The sequence below is a fragment of the Hirundo rustica genome, chromosome 3 (assembly GCF_015227805.2).
Source record: "Hirundo rustica isolate bHirRus1 chromosome 3, bHirRus1.pri.v3, whole genome shotgun sequence".
Taxonomy (NCBI): domain Eukaryota; kingdom Metazoa; phylum Chordata; class Aves; order Passeriformes; family Hirundinidae; genus Hirundo; species Hirundo rustica.
In genome coordinates, this window is record NC_053452.1 from 40,686,656 (window position 1) to 40,706,124 (window position 19,469).

Sequence of the window (19,469 nt, forward strand, 5' to 3'; positions counted from 1 at the left end):
GGAGCGTTAGCCCTTGCAAAGTGAAGCCAAACCTTTCACACGCAGCAGGAAATGCAACAAAACCAAACCAAGAAGATACATGGAGTAGATCAATGCCCTTATTGTGACCTGCCTCTGTGACTTCGGTGCTGCTTTCTTGCTCAGACTGTCCTTCTTGAAGGCTGTGCAGAAGTTCATTTTTATAATCTGCTGAAAACAGTTCTTTCTTTTCTCTGATGGAGGAGGAGACAGTGGAAGCATCATCTCTGCATCACATGGAAGCCTCAATGAGACTGCTACAGCAGTATTTGTCACAGAGCTGGAAAAAAGCCTCACTAGATATAATCCTTAGTGTTTAGGTTTACCAAAAATAGTTCTTGAAGTTCAAGTTCACCATCTTGAAGCTGAGGAGTGGGCTACATAGTGTTTTCCCTGGAGAAGCACTTTATCAGTCACCATGCATTATTAGGAACAGCATTTATACTCGCATTTGATAATCCTTCCTTCCATTAGAATTTTACACCCTCTATATCTCTCTCAGTGTACATCTCATAGATATTGAGGAGCTGTATAAAGCCAGTCAGTTCACAAGCTGCCACTCAACTCCAGGCCCTGGTAATATAAAAATTCATGATTTTTGGTCTAATTTTCACTCTCTTTTAAAAGCTTAATTATAATTGGAGAGCTCATTTGAAATTAAAGCCTTTTTTTTTTTCCTTTTTTTTTTCTTAATGGTTTCACTCATGTTTGACACCTATTTCTGTAAGACCCTCATTTGATTCATAGGATTACTGCAGTATCAATGCTATAATAATTTATTTGGTTTTAAGACAGTGAGTTTTTTACTATGTTTAGGGAACACCATTTGTCTGTCTGGTTACAGGTTTTAACCATATTGCACCAACTGTGAGGAAGAGGTTGCTCTAAATTAACACTGTAGGTAGTCATAAACAAATTTCACAAAATTTCAGAGTAATATTCTGTTTTGTCAAAAAGCAGCAATTATTCTTCACATGTACCATAGTAAAGATACAGATTTAAACAGTGAAGGTTGATTGTTCCAGTTGTTTGTGGCTTAAAAATCTTTGAATTAATCTTTGGAGTTCATCCATCAATCTTGATCTGCTCAGTGCCAACTGCTTGTGGTAGGGTGATATGAATGCTTATCATATTTGAGGCCCAAAGAGACCATCACAAGGATTTAAAATTGATTTTCAGATTACTGCAGGCTATTGAAGTCATCCACTTGCTTCTGCGCTAACCCTTCTGTCTGCTAAGGGACACTACTAAAAGTGATACAAGGGGCATGACAAACCCCTTTTTATGTTTTATTCCAATGAATAATAGCCTCACTTTTGAAACTACAGTCACCTTATTTCCATTCTGCAGCTGCATCAATTTTGCACCCAGAAATTTGCCTGGTTTTGTGCTCTGGTCTGTCTCTCTGCTTCTGGAACATGTGATTTTTTTTCTCAGTGAAGATTCTTGTAAACAATAATCAAGTCACTCTCAGCCATTTCCAAGCTAAGGTGAACAGATCAGGGACTTTAATAATCTCCATGGCAGGCTTTTTTTGCCTTTTTTTTTTTTTTTCTTTTTTTTTTTTTTTTTTTTCTTTTCCCTGCATCTGAACTCTGGACCATTTAAATATATTAAAGTTATATTAGTTAGTGTCATTTTAAAAATGACACTTGAGGCCTGAATGGTGGGGTTTGCATGACATTTTCTTACCTTTAACATGTACTTCCTAATCTCTACTGATGGCAGCAAGACTGGTGGTTGAAGTGAGACCAGATAGCAAAAGATCAGCTCTGCCAAGGGTTTCTTAAAGATGATGGGTCACCCTTGTCACTTCTCTAAAGTGAAAGGCAGGTTGTTTCTGTTCTCTGTCTTTAAGTCTCCATTGGAACAGCTGATGTTCCTAAAGGGAACTAAATTGTTTTAGTACCAACAGGTGAAATAAATAAATGGATGAATAAAGCAAATAACTGATTATAACAGAATTGACAACAGAGACAAGAGCCCAGACAACGTGACAATTAGAAAGTCTGCATAAATGCACTGGAAATCCCCAGTGTTCCTTTGCGTGCCTTAGCAAGGAGACTATTGTTAAAACTGAAGCAGCAAAATTCTACAGTAGGGAAAGAGTTAGGCTCTACAGCTGCAGCTGTTTTTACCAGTGACCACAGACCCTGAAGGACAGGAAGAATCAATTAGGCAGGAGTGTGCCAAGCCAAAACAATGCACAGGCTTACCACAGATGGTGAGTCACTAGCCTCTTAATAAACTAATTTCCTCAACAAAAAATGGAATTGAGCTCAGGCCAGCTTTGGTTGTTTAGAAAAAACCAAAGCGCTCCTGTCCATCTAGATGAATGGACAGATAATCCTTTTTTTCCATCTTGTCTCCAGACAGCTGGAGTAGGGCACCTTTAACAGACAATGCACTGAAGTTATCTATGAGCAACCTGAAAAGCTAGACATAGCCTAATATTCTTGTCTTCAGCTCTTCTTCACAGCTTTTAATGCAAAATCTTTGCTTTTTGTGATCTTCAGACATTAGTTGTTACTGCCTCTTGTTTGCCCTGCTGTATTGCCTGAGGTGCTCAGCCAACAGTTGTGCTGCTCCTGACGATGCTATTCAGGCATATAACAGGACTTTCTGAGCCTCAGGACAATTCCCATGGTACACTGTTGTGGGACATAAAAAGGGGAGGAAGTGAACTGGGATGGGATAAAGGAGGGGAAAGATACAAGAAAGAAATTAATGTTGACTAAAGAGCGAAATTACGAGTGGGAGGGGAGTTGTTGGCTACTGTTTTTTTTTGTTTGGTTGGTTTGTTTTTTGGTTTTTTTGTTTGTTTGTTTGTTTTTAAGTTTTAAACAAGTGTGTACCTCAGGGGGAAAAGATTTTGCTTGGTTACTTTCTCATTAAGTGCAGATGTTTAAGATGCTTGTTTCCTAAAAGAGCTTTGTCTTGATTAGGCACTTGAGTATATTCGGGAAAGACTTCCTTTCAGATATCTCATTTACTAATTTTCTAGCATTGGAGGGAAAGACTATAATCTGCCTGCCAAGGGCCTGGAATGACCTATGGGTTCCTAACCAGGTTGTCTGAAAAGTTAGTGTTTGTTCAACAATGGATGAACTTGGCTCATTCCTGGTCATGGTCATGTTACAAGAGGAATTAGAAGTGGGAATGGAAGAGAGAGCCTGGATTGGTTTTGTTGTTTTTGTTTTTTTTCTCCAGTTTTCCTGTTTGGATGTTCTGGTGGTTCTCCTGAGAAGCCTCCTCTTTTAACTGCTGGGCCTGTAAAGTACTGGATTTATTTGCCTTCCTACGAGAAGAGGCTATAAACCCACAAGATGGACCTGTGGGGCAGAAGCGTGGTAAGAGAAAGGTACTTCATGGCAGATGCTGAGGTGCAGAGGAAGAGGATGGGGAGCGATAGGCATGTCCCAGTGATGAAGGACCATGAGGACTAAAGGAGCAGGAAGCTTCTTTCATGAACACAGAAAATAAAGGAAGGACAGAAGTGGGAGTAGGACAGGAGCAGCTGGCAGGAGAAAAGAGGCATGAGACTGCCTATGGTCAGAGCAGAAATCGTACAAACAACATTTCTGAAGTCCAGCTTTGCTTGGCTATGCTTGCTTGGACCTAAATCACATGCTGTTTCTTCATCGCTGGTACCACAGGCTGTTCCTGCAAGGAACCTCAGCCAGACTCACCACCTTTGTGATGCTGCCAGGTCCGATGACAATCCAGATGTGAACGCCAGCGTAACTGGGCGCAGGCTCAGATGTAATGCCAGGGGGGCAGAACCAGTCCCTCAAAGTAGGAGGGGTTGACTTTGCTTTTGTGGTCATTAGTAAGTCCAGCAAACAGAAAAGGCTATGCAGGCTGCTTGCCTGAGACCAGCAGTTTCCAGAGGATGGTCCCTTGGAAGATCTCAGGGGGGAAAGGAAATTCATGCTGAGGCAGCTTCTGTGAAAGCACTCATTTGTTTGGCACTGAAATCCTAAATTTGTCTAGTGGGGGAACTGTGTGAATGAAGGGCATTAAAGGCTTAACTTACTGCTTCCCAAAACAGAGGTTTGAGTATTCAGGCTGCACAGAGGTTAACAGTTCCAGGTACAATTTGAACAGGTAATCGTGTGGTTTTACTGTGACCAACACACGGCATTCAAACATGGCCAGTGCTTTGGGACTGGAAAGGAATTATGCAATAAAAAGCAGAATTCTTTTTGCTTTTCTTTTTATTTCTTTATAAAGAAAGGAAAGGATGGGCATGCCAAACCAAAATGGCAGAATACAGACAAAGGTGAGCACTGAGGCTTCTCCTTGGGCGCCAACCACAGTAAACTCTTGCCTTGGTAGGGTACAGCTCCCCATCCCTCCTGCCAGGAGGAACCCAGAATGCAGCCAGCCCTTCAGCAGAATCACAGCTCTTTGAAGTTAGTTTGCACAGTTTCACAATACCATCAGCCCACGTCATGGTGGGGCAGCAGCAGTTGAGGCCAGCAACATTAGCAGCAGCAACATGGGATACAGTGCACAGAAAAAAGGGAGCAAAGAGCTTGTTTGCAAACAATTGTAGGTAACAATATAGAAAGTCCAAAGATCATCATTCTGCTATAAAAATATTACACTTCATAAAACCATGTACTATAAAAAAAATCTATTCAGAAACGCTGGTAAACGTAACAAATATCTGTACACTGGCTGCCCTTTTCGTACAGGAAACATAAAAAGCGTGAGCCTCAAATCATCGTTTTGTAAACATGAATATGGAGCCTGTAAACAAAGTGCTAGATCATGGTTCGTATTTTGTCAATTTAAGACTACCCAAGTAAACCCCCTGCATGCATCATCACCTAATGGCCAGACTCCACTACTGCAAAAGGAACGAGGACTTGACTCTGAGCAGCAAATCAAAAACAATCTTTTAGAAACTGGTTTTTGTTTTCTGCACTTCAAATGCATATTTTCCAGCTCTCCTTTCAAAATTTGCCTTCATCAGAGAGGGCATGCATTTTCCTCATTTTCCTTTCAAGCTAAAGCATCTCCGAAAAATATGTCCATAACATCCACTTAGGAGACGTAATGGAGCACAAGTTGACTCTGTTAACTACGTATAGCAAAGAAAGAAGTAGCGGTTGAACAGTTCAACACTGAACATCATGGTTTACACAATATGGGATGACAAAAAAGGCCAAATTCTTCACTTTAGACTCCAAATTTTGGGCTGCAAAATATTTTCATGTGCAAGCTTTGTGATGACATGGGTTGTCACACAGTCGCACCTAGAAATGCAAGGTCTAGGTTCATGAAAATCGGTGAAGAGAGTTTGGATAAAATTTGGCTCTAAGAATGACTGTAACTTTATTTACTCTGTAACATTTTTGTTCTGCACAGGCTTCAATCCACCCTTCACCTGAATACTACGAGTTTTAGTTTTGCTGTACACACGGAGAACCTTACTTTTAACTTCACTTCGTCTTCTGAGTTTAAATTCTCATGTTTTTGCTAAGTTTCAGAATAGGAGAGGGTGTACAATTGTGTCTGATGTGGACAGGCATGGAGGGAGGAGTGTGGGACTGTGTCCACACAGGAGCTGAGGTACCAGAAGCAGCTTAGCTGCAGTGTTTTCAGGCAACACAAGATTTCAGGATCAGGGTCAGCTATGAGGTAAGAACATACACTTGTAAAGGAAAATTATGTATACTTGAAAAGATGAAAAGAAAAATTGGCTTGCAAGTCTCACTTTTTTTTTTTTTTAAATGAACTATACTAAAGCATCTTACTAACATTATTTTAGGCCTTTTTATTTTAATGTAAGGAATATCTGAAGGGTTGTAATGCTTGCCTGTCTTTAAGGATTCAGATACATAAACCTGGAGCTGATGTGGCTCTTGCTTAAAAGCGAAAGTTTCTCAACAAGTGAACTTTGCTTCTAAATATTTGCTTTGGCATTTCTGATACACACATCCCAAGGGAGAGCTTCAAAACACGTGCCTGAAAATAATTTTCCAGTGAAAGACACAATATCTTTTCTGCTATAGTAATCTCCTGTATATTCTGTGTTTGACTGTCCTATTCCTTCTAGGGATTGAGAAAGCTGTAGCATGCCCCAAAATCTAGAAATTCCCCTGTAAAAATGTATGATTAAAAAAACCAAAAAACCCCAACCAAACAAACAAAACCCAAAAAACCAACAACAACAAAAAAACAAACAACAAAAAAAACCCACCCCACCCACAAAAAACACCAACCAACCAAACAAACAAAACCAAAAAAACCCAAAAAACTAACCCCAAAAACCCACAAAACAAAACAAACCCCAAAAAACCCAAACCAAAACCCTGGGGTTTTTCTATCACTCTTATTGAGTGTATGGCAGGAAAAATACATACAGTCAACACTACTTCCCCACGACATGCCATCTGTGGCATTACACTTTCAGGTTACAGGGAGTTTGTATGGACTTGTGGCCAATTTTCAGAAGCCTGGATTTGTCCACCTCTCTGTACACAGGGCTTGGCACTGGGAACCTGCTGCTGTACAAATGTCACATCATTTATAGCCCTGACTCTGAGCCACATCTGGGCTCTGCTCAGCATAACGCAGCGACAGAGGGACAGAGGTGACACTGAACTTGCAGCCACTCCGATGCGTTGACAGCACTGTTGGCTAAACTGATTCTGTTGCCTTCCTGCTGTCTCCAGCCATTTGTTCTGACGCACAAACATTTGCTTTGCCCCACGGTGACCTGGCCAAGGGAGGTGTCAAAGGACAGATGAGCAGCTAAAGTCAAGAGAAAGTGACTGCCTGCCATTTTTAGTGCCAGCACATGCATATGCTGGTGTAAATTCAGTAGACCAGCAGCGTAAGAAACCTTTGTGCCATCCACGGCTTAGGGGATGAGCCAAGCCCTGTCATAATTCATATCACGGACACACAGCAGTTGCACACTTGACTGAAGTTTGGATCTGTTCAGAGGTATCAGAGCTGGGTACAAGTTGCTGGAGAGAGCTGAAAGGGTCTGGCTGAAAAGAGATCAGTATTACATCCAGGGTTAGATGAAGTACAGAGACACAGAATCTGTACCTTGTAAAAATGTGACATGTGATGTCATGACATCATGTCACGCAAGATGTGCTTCACTCAGCTCTCGGGGCGTGGGCTATCCCCACTACCCCGCGCTCTCAGGGAAATGAAGTTTTTTTGGTTTTTTTTCTGAGGAAACAAACCAGAATCTATTCTCAGGTAGACTTCTTTTTCAAATGTAGAGATTTATAACAACGTGTCTGTGAGAGTCACTTGTCATTTGCTGAAACAGTTAGGCTTTATAAATGCTATCTGCTGTTAAAACTTGCTTGGAAAAAGCTGAACAGATTTTAAGTAAGTGAAAATTCATGAGGGGCTTGGGCAGGGGTCAGCTCTCCACACCTCTGCCGTATAGACAAGCTGTGGTGCTGTGTAGGAACTGGGGTAACACTTCCTGTGATATTCTTCATCAGGGCCATCTGGCTTCTTCAGAGTCCTGGAGCTGCAGAGGTGGGGTCCAGCTCGGCAAAATGTGGGGATATGCCTCCTCCTTGCTGGGCAGACACTTCTCTCCTGGGCTGAACAACAAAACCTGTATGGATATGGTCCTGTGCAACCTGCTCTAAGTGAACCTTCTTTAGCAGGGTTATTGGACTAGATAATATTTATAATACCCTAAGGCACTAGTTCACTTTATGGATTGAAAACTTGCAAGGTGGTATGTTCTAATTCAAAGAGATTTTTAGACTTTCAGGAGTTAAACATAACATTTAGTAAGTATTTCTTAAGGTTATATAAAGAGGGAGGCTAAGCCTTTTTCAGTTTTCTCCCAGAAAAAAAAAAAAAAAAAAGTGCTTATTTCTGAGATATACCATGGCCAAGAGTCTAGAAAGGAGATGCTGGTGTAAAAGCAGCCACTGCAGTAATTAGGCCACAGCCTAGCATCCTCTCCTGGATCCAGCTGGGCCAGGGGAAACGGTGGGTGCTATCAGTCTGAAATAATGACTGCCAGTGGCATATTCCTCCCTTTCTGCCTCCCTTGGATTTGCTGATGGAGGCTCTTGTATTTCAGTCCAAGCAGCTGGATCAGCAAGACTGACAGTGGGAAAGGTTTAATTGGGTTCACTTGACTGCAGCAGGTCAGAAAACCCCCAGCAGAGCAGCTCCCGAGGCAGGACTGCAGAGGGGAGACTGATCTGCCCTTGGAAGTGCTTGGGGATGCACATCTGGGACAGAAGGGGAGGCTGGATGAGGCAGTTTCTTCCATGGATGGGCACAGCCTTTTTTTCTACACCCACACTAATCATTACCATCATCAATGACAGATTTCAAAGAACACTACAGACAAAACTCTCCGAGTATCACCACAACCTTTGACTACACTTCTACTCTTATTTGGATAAGGTGGGACAGCCCCTTTTTTTGTATGTGTTTATATACAGACACATATATGCACACATCTGGATGCACTGACAACAAAACCTTAATAAACAAAGCCCTCTGTATGTATGGGCTTATAGTTATTCATAGGCTTATAAAGTAATTAATGAGCATTAAGGTGTATGGGTCTGTATGTATCTCAATAGTAATAGTTGGTGGGTTAGAAAGAGGTAAGTCAGGAAGAGATTAAGACCCTTAAACTTTGGGAAGAGCAAAACTGTAGGCTTGACCTACAGTAATATTCAGCTGGAAAAAAGTGCTCCTCAGCTGAAAAATAATTAATACTGAGTATATCTAGAGGGAATTAGACTTTTTCCAATGGCTGTGAGAGAAAACAAACTGAAGCAATACAAGATGACCAGGAAATCTCAGAGCTAGACAAAACCCGTACATAATATTCTCAACAGTCTTTCTGCCCATATACCATACAATTACTCTGCCCGTTAAAAATACGTTTTGTTAAAACAGCACGCGTCAGCTGCCACCCCAAAAAATTCAGCCCTCCCTCCAAGTTGCCCTTTGCAGCCTTATGCCCACCTTGCCTTCTTCCAGGACAGAAGCCAGTGCAAGGGAAACACGGCCTGGCCAGAGCTGCTCCGCACCAGCCAGGGTATCCCTGCCAGGGGAGATCCTCGCGCTGTGCTCTTAGCAGAGACGTGTGAGACTCAGCTTCTAACAAGCAGAAAATTCTAAAGGCAGCAGAAAGCTGACACTGAGCACAGCTTAGCCGGAGGAGAGAATGCGGGCTGCTGTGTACACAAGCATAGACACCCACCTGTGCGTTTGCACTCATCAGTCCCAGCCAATTCAGCCTCTGTGTGAAGTTTCACAGCATTGTTTATTTTAGAAAAGAGAAGGGCTTCAAGGAGAGCTGCTTTGCAGCGATCCTCTGTGCACAGCACATAAACTTGAACATTAAATATCAGTTTAAATTATTAAGAATAAATTTAAATCTAAAAATAGACTAATGCAAACAAACAAACTTCAGTCAACTTTAAAGCAGAGATAGTTTTAGGAAGAATATTACTATAGCAAATGAAATCCCTTGGACGCTCTGCGGCAGTGATCTGGTAATTCCAGTTCGGCACCGAGATGCACAAACCCAGCAAGCAAAAATGACCATGTCTAGCATATGAAGCTCCATGTTCACATTTTTCTTTTTTTTTTCTTCTCCCCCGTCACAACGGAAAAAAAGCCAACACAGAACAGTAGCTTTTCCCACAAAGCATCTGAAGTGACAAAATTCACTCAGAAAATAAAAATTAACAAAAGCAGTACAAAGAAGAATCCCGGTCAGCTTGTGACCACCAATAAGCCAAGATGGGTAAGAAAAAGAATAAAAAAATAGTTCACATCTGGCACCACAAACCTTGCTTGCTTTCTTTGAAACCAGGGAATGAGAAAATGTCCATTTTGCAGAGACCACTTCAACAAAAGTTTTCTTTCCCTGGATCTGGAAAATCCAGGTATTAGGGCACAGAATTCTTGTTTTATATGTATATAAATACACATGTACATATTCATATAAATATAAAAGCAGAGCATCCTCCCATTTCTCCTCATAATTTATTATTATTAAAGCTTGTAACAGAGTTGGCTGAACTCTTCAGAAGTGGGTAGTCTCTGCACACACGTGGCATGAGGAGTTTAGCTCTGCTGTAGCAGAACACCCAGGCAGGGACATGAAATGTTGGGTGACGGAGGCAGACTTGTGTGAGCAGCCAGGGGAGGGCAGGGAGCAATGACTGGGAACGGCCTCTCTCGCTCCAGCATGGCACTCTGGCCTGCCAGAGCAGCTCCTGGTGAGCAGACTGGGTGATGGTGCGGCAGGACGGCTGCATCGACCCACCTGGCCCCAGGGCAGCCCAGCCACCCACTGTCTTCCGCACTGTCACTGAAGGGGGACTGCCCCTGCTTTGACAGGAGTCACAGTCTGCCCCCCTGCCACTTGTACACTACTTGCCTTTGGATTATTTTGCCTACTGTCCTCAAAGCCACTCACAGCTTTCCCTGCCTCTGTTTGGCTCCCCAGCCCCCTCACCTAACCCTCCTGGACCTGCTTGCTGGCCAAGACCAGACTCCTTTCTCTTGCCTGATCCACAGGCTCCTACTCACGCTGCTTTACATTAATGCCTTCCCACAGTCTCATAAGACCCATTCTTTTCCTCAGAAGATTGAGTTTATCAGAGTTTTTTTGCTCTCTGAGACTTTTGAGCAAGTCAGAGCTGGTGGGACGCTCTCCTTGAGAGGTACTAGCTTCATTCCAGAGAAGGCAGGGGCAAAGTGCAAAAGATTCCTCAAAAACCGAAGGTATTTCCACCACCACCAGCTCTCTCTACCTCATGTTGTACAGCACTTGTTTCAGATAAGGTATTACACGTGTCTCTGCAGCCTTCACTCTTCCTGGGGTGAGTGGAGATCAGTAGATGTCTATTGGTGACCAGCCAAGTCACTTCATCGTGACGCTTGCTGGAACAGCATTCTTACCCGACCGTGTTCTTCATAGCAAAAAGTGCTTTTCTTGAGAAACAAAATGAAAGCTGCTCCCATGGAACAACTTACAGACTCAAAAATAGTTTTCCTAGGGTGGAAAGGATGGAGCTCGCCTATTTTATTTGGCTTTATCTCAGTAAAGAAACAGAGCTACTGGCAAAACTGGCACATCTTTGTGAAGCTGTTAAACTCTGGACCCTGGCTGGAATGTAAAAGAAAAAATTTAGCAAATGAGAACTTTGCCTTACGTGGGTTTCTGCTAATTCTGGCAATTTCATGTGCAGGTTGTCCAAAAAATTTCTGCTAGCCAAGAAAAGATGAATTTCTCAAATAATAAACTGCGGGTTTTCAAGGAGGCGTTTTGGGGGTACTGCTACAATCTGGTAGAGGTAAGTCTTTTCATGCCTCGCCGCTGAGCCAGATTGGAGGACAACACAGGCTCCAGCCTTGGTGCCTGAGGTGCTCGGTTTAAAGCAAAGTAGGTGGCTGCCATTGCACCCTGTAAAACAGAGAAAGAGAAAACTTTGAGCTGAAATTCAGTTCTTTGATGCTTTTCCCTTCCCCTGCTCAGTATCCTAAAAAACTGTCACACATGCACAATTTCCATGAGATGATACCATTTAGGCTGGCAGACAGCTAGAGGATCTCAGATTCAAAATGGTGAAGAGCAATATGTGCCACCAGGTCATTACAGTGCAGCCTAAAGTTAAAAACACTGAATGGGCGACAGTCAAAAATACAGTTAATTCAGTGCCATATTAAATTTAGCCTCTGTGCCAAATGATCTTCCCAACTCCTCTATCACTTTTCAGGCTATTTACACAAACGACGGCTCATTCTGCAAGCAAGGATGAGGGGAGGGTGTAGGAGGTACCTTCACCAGGTGAACGTCCTGTCTGCTGAGCTGGTTTTGAGACAGGTACTCCCTGTTCACTATCCATGGATGTCTCAGGACTTGGACTGCTGTGAGGCGCTGATGAGGGTCTACATGAAGCATCTTAGACACAATGTCCTGCGTTGCAAAGGAAGGAAACAGTACAAGGGAGACAGCAATAAACAGCAGTGCAGGCTTTACTAAGATCTTCCTGTCGACAGCGTCATCATTAGCATGTCCAACGGAGAGAGTGATGACTTTAGACAGGCTTTATGTCCTTTAAGAGTCAGGTTTTAACTTCAAAATTTCCAAGTGTAATATTCAACTCTCAGCTAATAAACCAGTCAAAAGATAATGTGGAGGGTATTATTATTATTGAATGACTGTCAATTACTGGTGACCTTGTAGGAGTGATGAACACCTAGGGAGAGGATGCCATCTGGAGGCATCTTCTTGCTGACCTCGTGGCATGCTTACAAGAGAAACTTAGAATAGAAACTCAGCACTCAGGTAACTAAAGTACAATTAGGTTAGTTTTACAACATCTAAACATTTTAATTTCCAAACTGGACAGCTGATAAAAAAATCCACTGTGAGGCTCATAGGTGCTGGTAGCAAGATTAATATGTTACTAGGGTTGCTTGCAGTTTTGTGATGGAAAGTATCAATATTCGTCCATTGGATACTAACAGTTGCTAAAATGAAATCTCTTGCAAGAATCTTTAAAGCCTGCCAAAGCTTCTGATTAATGCTGGGTACCTGGAAGCTTGCAACTTTCCTGCCCATTTACCTGTCTCACAGAACAGTGCACAGCTTCATGCCTAAAGATCTCAGCACCAGGTGATTTTTTTTCTCCTGGGGTTTTCCTTGCTTTGTGATAGATGGGCGGCCTAAACTGTGAACTGTACAGGAATTAAAACTGCCTGCACCTGGTTAACTGAGAAGCAAAAAGGTGATTCATGCATAGATTATACATCTGAGGCATTGACAAACCTACACTTCTTTCAGAAGTGCAGTTGCACCAAAAAAGAGTTCTGTGGTATTTGAATCTTGAGAGAAAATCTGAGAAAGGGTTCACTGACCTTTGCAGTATCAGATACTGAATCCCAGTTTCCTCCTGTAAGAGCATATTTGCCACTGCCAATCCTGGCCAGAATCTCCTCTGGGGTGTCATCTGGTCCATTTGCAAAAGGAGTGAATCTATTAAAAAGAAAAAAAAAGAAAAAAGAAAGAAAGAAAAAAAAAGAAAAAAAAAGAAAAAAAAAAAGAAAGAAAGATAGAGAGAGAACTATGTAATTTGCAAGTACATGATTTCTAGGTTCTAGCATTAACTGCCACTGATTACAACAGGAATTTGTTTCCAGAATGTACCACTGATACTGCTGCTTCATTTTCACTCAAGCTATTCAAGCTGGTGGTTCCTCATACTGATCTGTAGAGGAAAAGACAGATTCCCTAATTGTTTTTTAAATATTTGTTCTATTTTTTTTAAGAATGAAATATTATTTGTAAAATTAGTCAGGTTTTTACCTCTTGTTTTAACTCTGCTTTATTGCCAATACCAGTACCTTGGTAACAGCAAGAAAGGACAAACATTATAAAGAAGAAATATGATCTGAAACAGGAAAAAGAACCCTTTCTTATCTATTTTGCAATGCTTTGTTAAACACAATGTGGAAGTTAGTTGGGCAAAAGAATTTACCTGCAATAGGTTACCTCCTTGTCCAGCCAGTCAGAAATGACTTCTAACGTGCACCCAGCTTGTGACAAAATCAGTGTCACTTGCAGAGGGTACAATTTTTGTCTTCAGAAAGTGACAAGAGATAATGTTTTTGCAGCTGACTACTGTCTACCAAGCCCATTTTTACTCTGCAATCTTGAACAACTGTGTAGGTTTAGAAGAAATAGGTATTTATGATTTTTATGTTTTTCCTTCAATCTGTCTCCTCTTCAAACTTGCCAGAGCGGTTTTTAGATCGTTAAACAGTTGGTTTGGCCACAGCTTCCTATCCCACCTGTTTCTGGTAGCAAATTCAATTCCTCATGCTGCATTTTCTCATTTTCAAAACATTTCAGACCAGCAATTCAGCCCAAAGAGATAGGTAATGTTATTGCAATCTATAGCTATCAGGAGGGATGCAGTAGAAGTTAAGGACTGGCAAAAACTCTGAGGTCCTTCACCAGCTCCATTAACATGATCTCTGGCCTGTGCTCTAGTCCTGGCTGTCTGAGCCCCCTCTGCTCATAGTGATTATAGGAGGAGAAAAAAGTCCTGGATGTAAATACTTATCAGTTCCTACTCATCTCCTCTGGTAAGGAAGAACAAGACCATTCATAAATGCAGTAGAGGCACCTAAAAAAGCATTCCTCAACTGATTGTGTTACTATTATTTTCCCTGGTAAGCGCAGTAAAAATGAGATACAAGTTTCTGGCACCTGTCAGTAAACTGAATATCCACTAAGTTGTGCTATGTGTATTTCTGATTCAAGTACGTTTGGATTTTTTTTTTTTCTTCATATTCAATAAAGAAGCATTCTGAATATAATCAACCAAACAAATGTAACTGTGGGTGTGTTAATTTTATTTTACTGATTCCAGCTGTGTAGCAGCCTAGGGCATCAGCCAAATAGAAACAGGCTCTTGGAGATTCAGCAGACTGGGAAACTTCCCCAGAATGTTTTGATATATTTCAACTGACCTTGATCTGTAGTCAAGAATAAAATAGATGAGACAGAGACCCCTGGCACATTTTCTATAATCCACAAAGCAAGAGATGCAAATAACAGAAAGTCAGAGTCCAACTCTTTGTTCCCTGTATGAAGCCTAGGAATGAATCCAAGCTTCTTGTCACAGCTGAATGACAAGATTAAACATTTAGAGAGGTCACTGAAAAGCTGTGCTTAGGTGTGATAAATGTGCACATACCATAGTCTGAGAAATGAAATTCTAGATTGGGTTTGCACACTTTATTTCACAATCATCCCAGCACATCTTATTCATATCCTTCACTGCTTATTTCAACCTGTGTCTTTCCCTGATCTTCCTGTTTTAATATTGCACTTTAGCCAACTCATTGGTAGGAGTATTTTTGCCAAGTACCTCTCAAAGGTTTCTGCTGCCTGTTGCTATTCTTGCTGATCTCTTAGTTTACTTTCTGAATCGTATTTTTCAATTGGATCTAAAAAGTAAGTTTGGGTGGGGGTTTTTCTAGCTTCTAGAGGTGCTCAGACACTTCAACAACAATAATGAAGAATAACGAAGCTGAAGAGAATACATGTATCAATAAAATGAAATGAATTGACATTCTTCCATGGATAAGGTGAACATGATGAGGCTCTTTATACTCCTATGCATCTCTCCTAATGGAAAACTTTCCCACTGCCTAAGTGGTGAGTGAACTCTTTACATGTCTAGGTCTCAGCACATACAAGCACTTTCTGCTAAAAACCTAAACAATTTGTCAAGTGTCAAAGAATACTTATGCATTCTAGGAAAAATTTATCCTAAGTCTTGACATCTATTTTCTTGCTTTTTACAACTGAACACACTTCTCAAGGAGGCCAGAATCCCTATCTGTGACTCCTTTCAGGTTTAATCAGTGCTGCAGTGCTGAGCCCACTGGAGACTGCTGCTCTAGGAGAACCTTGCCACTCACCCTGCCAACATGGTGTACAGCAGGATGCCCAAGCTCCAAATGTCACAGGCTGCATCGTAACCTTGGCGTTTAAGGACCTGTGCGAATGAAAGAGAGAGATGAAAACAGGTCAATATGCATTCCTGAATTTTTAGCTTCTGATCTACAAAAAGCACTGATTACTGGTTGTGTCTGCTGACATTCCCAGGGCTTAGCTGCATGTCTGCCTTGAACAGGTGGCTGTCTTGGGATCAAAAAATCCATGGGTAGTGCCATGGAGCAAGGCAAAGCCCAGGCTGAAGTGAGCTGGTTAAACTCAGCACATCTTTCCCCTTCACACTGAGAGAGATGAGTGCAGTTTGTTGGAGCTAGGGAGCCTGGGAGCTCCTCTGACCACCCAACAAGCAGAAAAGCAGAACAGTATTTCACTGTTTTAAAATGTTTCATGAAAAAAAAAAGCTCATTAATAAATTGAAACAAGTCCTCCTGACAAAAAGTTACCAACAACACTGCGGATTCATCATAGGGCTAAATGACAGCGGTAAGTATTCCAACTGAGCACAGTTTGGACTTGATACAGCAAATGGATGCACACTGAAACATATGTAATGCCTGACTGATGACAATGCATGCTAAAAGGCTTCTCTTACTTCTGTCTAAGAAAAGTGGGCACATTCAGACTGGAGTTAAGAGCAGGCTAAAACTTGGTCCCCTTTTCCCATGGGGCAAACGGGGCCCATGGCAGTCAGCAGAGATCTGACCAGTGGGTTCAATACCGATACAGCACGGTGAGGTGTAGCAGCAAGGGTGAAGTCCAGATTTCATCTGTGCTAGTGCACACTAGAAGAAATGCCTGTTTGGGTCAGTGCAGGTCCAAGTGAAAGTGAAGCCATCAACTAAGCTCAGGGACCACCTCCACACCTTCCCACAAAAGCAAACTACCCTCTGTTTATTCAGTTCTGACACACAAGGACTTTTGTCCTCTTTAATTGGACCAGTAGATAGATCTTTTTGCAAAGCCCATGAAAAAGGAATGTACCAATTCAGCAAGTCTTTCTCTGTCCTGCAGCCCTATTACCCAGGAGTGATTTAAGTAACTGACATCTGTCACAAAAAAGACCAAATTCTGCTAAGGAAAAACAGTTTGAGAGAATGTTGCCTCAACAGATTATATAAATGATGAGTGGCAAAGCAGCCATCTGCCAGGTATGCCGCTGAGCGAACATTTGCTACCTGCACAACAAACCAAAAAAACTCCCACAGGAAAAAAACAAAACAAAACAAAACAAAACCAAAACAAAAAACAAAAAACAAACAAAAAAAAACCCCAAAACAAACAAAGAAAAAAAAAACCAAACCAAAACAAACAACAACAACAAAAAAAAAAACCAAAAAAAACCCCAAGCAAAACAAAACAAATACCTCCACCACCCACCCCCCCCAAAAAAACCCCAAACAAACAAACAAAGAAAACAAAACGAAAAAAACCACAAAAAACCCAAGAACCAACCAAAGAGAAAAATGCACAGCTCCTCCTGTTCAACAAAGCTGCGCTTCTGCCTCTCTCTCCTGCACATAATATAGAGGCTTTCTGGTTTATTTATTTATTTCTATTTCTTTAGTTCCTTCACTCATCCCTCTCTAATAATATAAATTTTTATGGGAAAAACTTCTTTGCTATTTGACAAACTTGGCTGCTTCTTGCTCCACCTGTGAGACTGAGTACCCAACGTTTATCTTTTGTTGTGGTCGTTCTCATTCTGTCGTCAACAGTAACAATTTCACTCCTCCTCTGTTTTCCTCCAATAACCAAGGACAATCAAGTCCAAGGTAAGTGGCAGAAAAATGGCACAGTAACGATACTTAGTGGAGCAGGTTAATAAGCAAGTGGTTACACAGCCCCAAAATCATCAGGTCACTTTCAGAACACAGTGGGATCTGAAATAGAGGCAGAAACTGGTTCTTAGTGCCACACCATAGCAGGACATTGTGGGGATAATAGATATCCTGGAGATAATGATACCCTGGGTTCATCCAGTTCTGAGAATGGCTCAGCTATTTGTCCAACCCCCTTTTACTCCCCTAGGCTTTGACTTCCCGGCTTAACAGTGTTACAAATAGAGGTTTTTTTCTCTATTGTAACAAGTTGGAACAAGCAGGGATGCAAATGGATACAACAGCAAATAAAACGCCTCATAATTTCAAATCACAAAGCAGTAGTTCTTCATGAATTCTGTAGGAAAACTGCAGAATAAATATTTTTACTTCATCCAGAAGCACCCTGCTGCATCGGCAGTACAACAGCCTGCCCTCTCCTCCTCGCATGCAGCACTAGGTGGCAGCGCGCCTCCTCCAGCCAGCCCTCATCTTCGCTCTTGCCGTCACCTAACCCCCGAATGAACTGTTTCCAAACACAGGGAGATCCAAGTGGGCAAACATGTCCTCCTTCTTCGGTCACCGCCCTCTTTGTCACCAGCTCAGCTAACTTTCTGCCTCCTCAGTTAGCTTCATGAGCATGTGGCAGACGTTGCAGTCGGACTCAGACAGGAGACGTGAAAGTCGAGGCTGGAGGGCGGCATTATATCACAGGTAAAACGTAAAAGCACTTAAGGCTTTATGTAAGCTCTCTGCCAGTAATGCTTCAATTAATCTCCAACGTCTCCTGCATTAGCAGGACCTGTCTTACTCATCACAAATGTCTGGGAGTGTGATTTCTGCTTTCAGTTCAAATCAGAAGAGTCTGATCTGAAACTGACAATGTTTGTGATTACAGACACTATAAAGAATAGCTCATCATGAAAAATAGCTACACCTATTTTAAGCATCTTCTACCTTGGAGGAAATCTGACTGCTTCAAATCTTGCAAATGCTATTATTTTTGTGGCTTAGAAATTGAACGGCTGTGGTGCCTCACAACTTTTTCAATCTACTTTGATAAATTTTAAACAGCTCATTCCCATTTCTAAAATGGAAGCCTAACCAAATGGCAATAAAAACCCCAAACCAATCTATCTTGGCATTGGAAGGGGTTTTTTTTTTCTGAAGAAAAATCTGTTTTGAATTTGTACTGCCCTGGCAATCGTCTCTATATAACAAATTCTCCGGATGCTGGAAGGCTGTGATTTCTGTAACTTTTGGGATCATGAAAGGATCATGTACAGAAATATCATCCTAATTTTCTCTTCCCAGTCACGGATGAACACTGCATGGGAGAAAGAGGAGACTTAGGGATAAAAAAAGATTGCCTGGATGATACCAGCTGAGAGACACTGGTATTTGATAGTAGAGAACAGATGAAGTATTGAAAGACAGTAATTTTTTGTTTTTCTTATAAGGACAAAACAAGCAAAGGAAGACATATCTGAAGTAGTGCATTCCAAGTACTAATTTTTTTTTTTTTTCCGTCACCCCAAGAAATGGGTAATTATACTGAAGAAATTAACTTCCTGCCCCGTCATTGTGAGGAGGCAGATATGAACATCTCATGGGTGAAATACAGCAGAGCCCAAGCCGTGAGACAGCCGTATGACCCAAGCCCACTCGCGCAGGGCTGCGTGAAAGGAGCAGCCCTTGTCAGTGATGCAGAGCCACCTCTCCCTAATGCTTGGGACAAGCTGTCTGCTCTTCCTCCACTTTCCTCTCTGTAAAAATGAGAAAGCATTTCCCACACACCCCCAGAAAAAGGGGGATTGGTACTAGGAGAGCCCAAGAGGAGAGATGTTTCTTTAGCTCAGTGAAGCCAACAATAAAGCTCTCACTGAATTCAGCATAGTAAAGATTCTGTACAAGGATTTTTCTTTTCAGTTTTATTGCAGAATCATTGAATGGTTAAGGTTGGAAGGGTCACGTAGTCCAGCCTCCCTGCTCAAGCAGGGTCCCCTAGAACACTCAGGGTTGTATCCAGATGGCTTTTGGATATCTCCAGAAAAGGAGACTCCACAATGTCTCTGGGCAACCTGACATCGAGATTTCCCTCTTAAGCCTTAATCCTGTTCTGAGGC

General features: G+C 41.9%; 1 protein-coding gene across 3 annotated transcripts in view; it reads right to left on the reverse strand.

Moving 5' to 3' along the window:
• Positions 1-6,188: 6,188 nt before the first annotated feature.
• Positions 6,189-19,469, reverse strand: part of RPS6KA2 (ribosomal protein S6 kinase A2) — a 292,629-nt gene continuing 279,348 nt past the window's right edge. For all 3 annotated transcript variants that reach the window (XM_040059468.2, XM_040059466.2, XM_040059467.2), the window contains 4 exons: positions 15,490-15,566; positions 12,916-13,033; positions 11,834-11,971; positions 6,189-11,458 (listed from right to left, as the gene is read on the reverse strand). In XM_040059468.2, the coding sequence (XP_039915402.1) occupies positions 11,333-11,458; positions 11,834-11,971; positions 12,916-13,033; positions 15,490-15,566 (459 nt within the window). In that variant the 3' untranslated portion in view covers positions 6,189-11,332. The remainder of the gene's footprint in view (positions 11,459-11,833; positions 11,972-12,915; positions 13,034-15,489; positions 15,567-19,469) is intronic.